We start from the raw sequence: 2,094 nt of genomic DNA, 5'->3' as shown, positions 1-2,094 counted from the left end.
CATAAATACGATGAACACAGGGATGCAGCCACAACATCTGCTCTACTTCCTTTTAAAACAACCGGTAATGTCTGTCTAAAATCACCCCCGAATACCACAACTTTCCCACCAAACGGCAGTTCAGCATTTCCCACGTCCAAAACACGCATTACATCTTTTAAACTTTTATCAAGGACCTCAAAGCAATGCCTATGAGTCATCGGTGCTTCATCCCATATTATGAGTTTAGCACGTATCAAAAGTTGACTAAATCACTCAGGGCTTAATTCGGGAGCATATGGAATCCTCCGTTACATTAATGGAAATTCCAAACCTGGAATGAGCTGTTACACCACCTGGTATCAATGTTGTTGCAATTCCACTTGACGCAACAGCCACAACAATATCGCCCTTACTCCTGAAACAGGCACACAAAGCTCTCCAAAGGAAAGTTTTCCCAGTTCCACCATATCCATAAACGAAGAACACCCCTCCTTTGTTATTTAAAGCAGCTTCCATCACTTCATTATACACCAACCTCTGCTCGTCAGTCATTGAAGATAACTGAATCTCATGTTTTTCACTCAAGGACTGTCTATCGTACAACAACGCATCCATGACTAAACTATTTCGATGATGGGTCGTTGCAGACATGTCTGGGAACGACATTCCCTCAAATCGACGAAGTGAACTACCATTTATTTGAAGAGAATTTTCAATATCAATAAGTGCATAATTTTGCAACTCTTCATCGGTAAGCTGTAAATCTGTGGTTAAAAAAGTTGCAATATTATCTATGTGATTTTATATACTGCAGCAATAAATTCATAGAATAGATGAAGGTAAGAATGCGAAATATGAAGAATTGTTTTAAAGTTGTTCTAATTAAAATAGCGGTAAATGTTTACTATTAAATGAGGACGCACCTTGATTGTTAAGAAGAGTGTGTTGCCTACGAAGGATGTCGTTCGATAGCAGTTGCCAAGTTTCGTCCCAGACTTTGCTCGGCATAGACAAAGTGCCACAAAATAATAACGTCGCGAACAAATTTCTCAAGTAGAAGCCAGACCCCCAATCAGCTGCTTCGTTGATAGCTGCAATATACTCTCGATCATCACCAATTAATCCCAATGCATAACATGCTTCTCTAAATGTCGGATGAACAAAATGATTCACAGTCCGAATATCCTCAAAACATTTTGGTCCCTTAACGTGATTCAACATTACTCTCATGAAATACAACTCACCACATTGCGGGGGAACATGAACCAACTTACCAATTGTAAATCCTTTTTTCCTAAGGCTCCATTGACGAAGTTTCTTTTTCCAAACAAATTTGTTTGGAAATTCACAGTACAATAATTCTTTAGCAACCTGCATCTCTTCTACTGTCGAATTATTACAGCCCATCCAATTAAGAAATTGTGACACCCCGAGCGAAGTATTTTCTACGACCTCATCAACCCAATCATCATCGTGGAAGACAATAGGTTGCTCGTCCGGAAGATGGTACTGTAGCCTTTCAACAGCAGGAGTTCTGTAGCGGATATCAAAGCCAAAAATTCTCCAAGCGGCTTCACATGCAGAGAGATATCGACAATCGTAAAACCTCTTAATCTCATCAAATCGACCAGGGTCATCCTCATTACGTCGTGTGTAAGACGACTGCATGGTAACTCGATCAGAGCCCTTATTAATGTACTTAAATAGGTACTTTATGGATCTAGATTGATTACACCATTCGACATTGATATGAGCCCGATATTTCAACAACAACTGAGAGTTATATGGAATGACAAAATCATTTCCCAGGGGCACATCATCTTTAATCACCGTAACTCCTTTCTTGCTTCTCTTGTATATAGGGTACCCATCACCATCAACCGTTGTTCTCTCGGTGCACGGCTTTGGGTAATATTTTTAGCACTTGTCTCCGACCATACACGGACATCAGGGCTTTGCTTTACCACACGGTCCATGAAGCATATACTCGCAAACAACACTATGTAAGACGGGATCTGTAGTCGGATCAGGAATCTCCGCGGAAATGATTTTGTCGACATCTGCGGCTGTAGGAAATTTGTCCTCCCGATGTAGGAACAAGACTATATGGGC

At 40.6% G+C, this 2,094-nt stretch overlaps 1 protein-coding gene across 1 annotated transcript; it reads right to left on the bottom strand.

Moving 5' to 3' along the window:
* Window positions 1-255: 255 nt before the first annotated feature.
* LOC141633574 (uncharacterized) lies at window positions 256-1,650 on the bottom strand. The gene is made up of 2 exons (XM_074446021.1): window positions 906-1,650; window positions 256-746 (listed from the first exon to the last, which is right to left on the bottom strand). Exons 1-2 carry the CDS (start codon window positions 1,648-1,650, stop codon window positions 256-258), a joined length of 1,236 nt encoding a protein of 411 aa, XP_074302122.1.
* Between the last annotated feature and the right edge of the window lie 444 nt (window positions 1,651-2,094).

This window comes from Silene latifolia, chromosome 2 (genome assembly GCF_048544455.1).
Source record: "Silene latifolia isolate original U9 population chromosome 2, ASM4854445v1, whole genome shotgun sequence".
Taxonomy (NCBI): domain Eukaryota; kingdom Viridiplantae; phylum Streptophyta; class Magnoliopsida; order Caryophyllales; family Caryophyllaceae; genus Silene; species Silene latifolia.
This window is presented reverse-complemented; position numbering and strand designations above follow the sequence as displayed.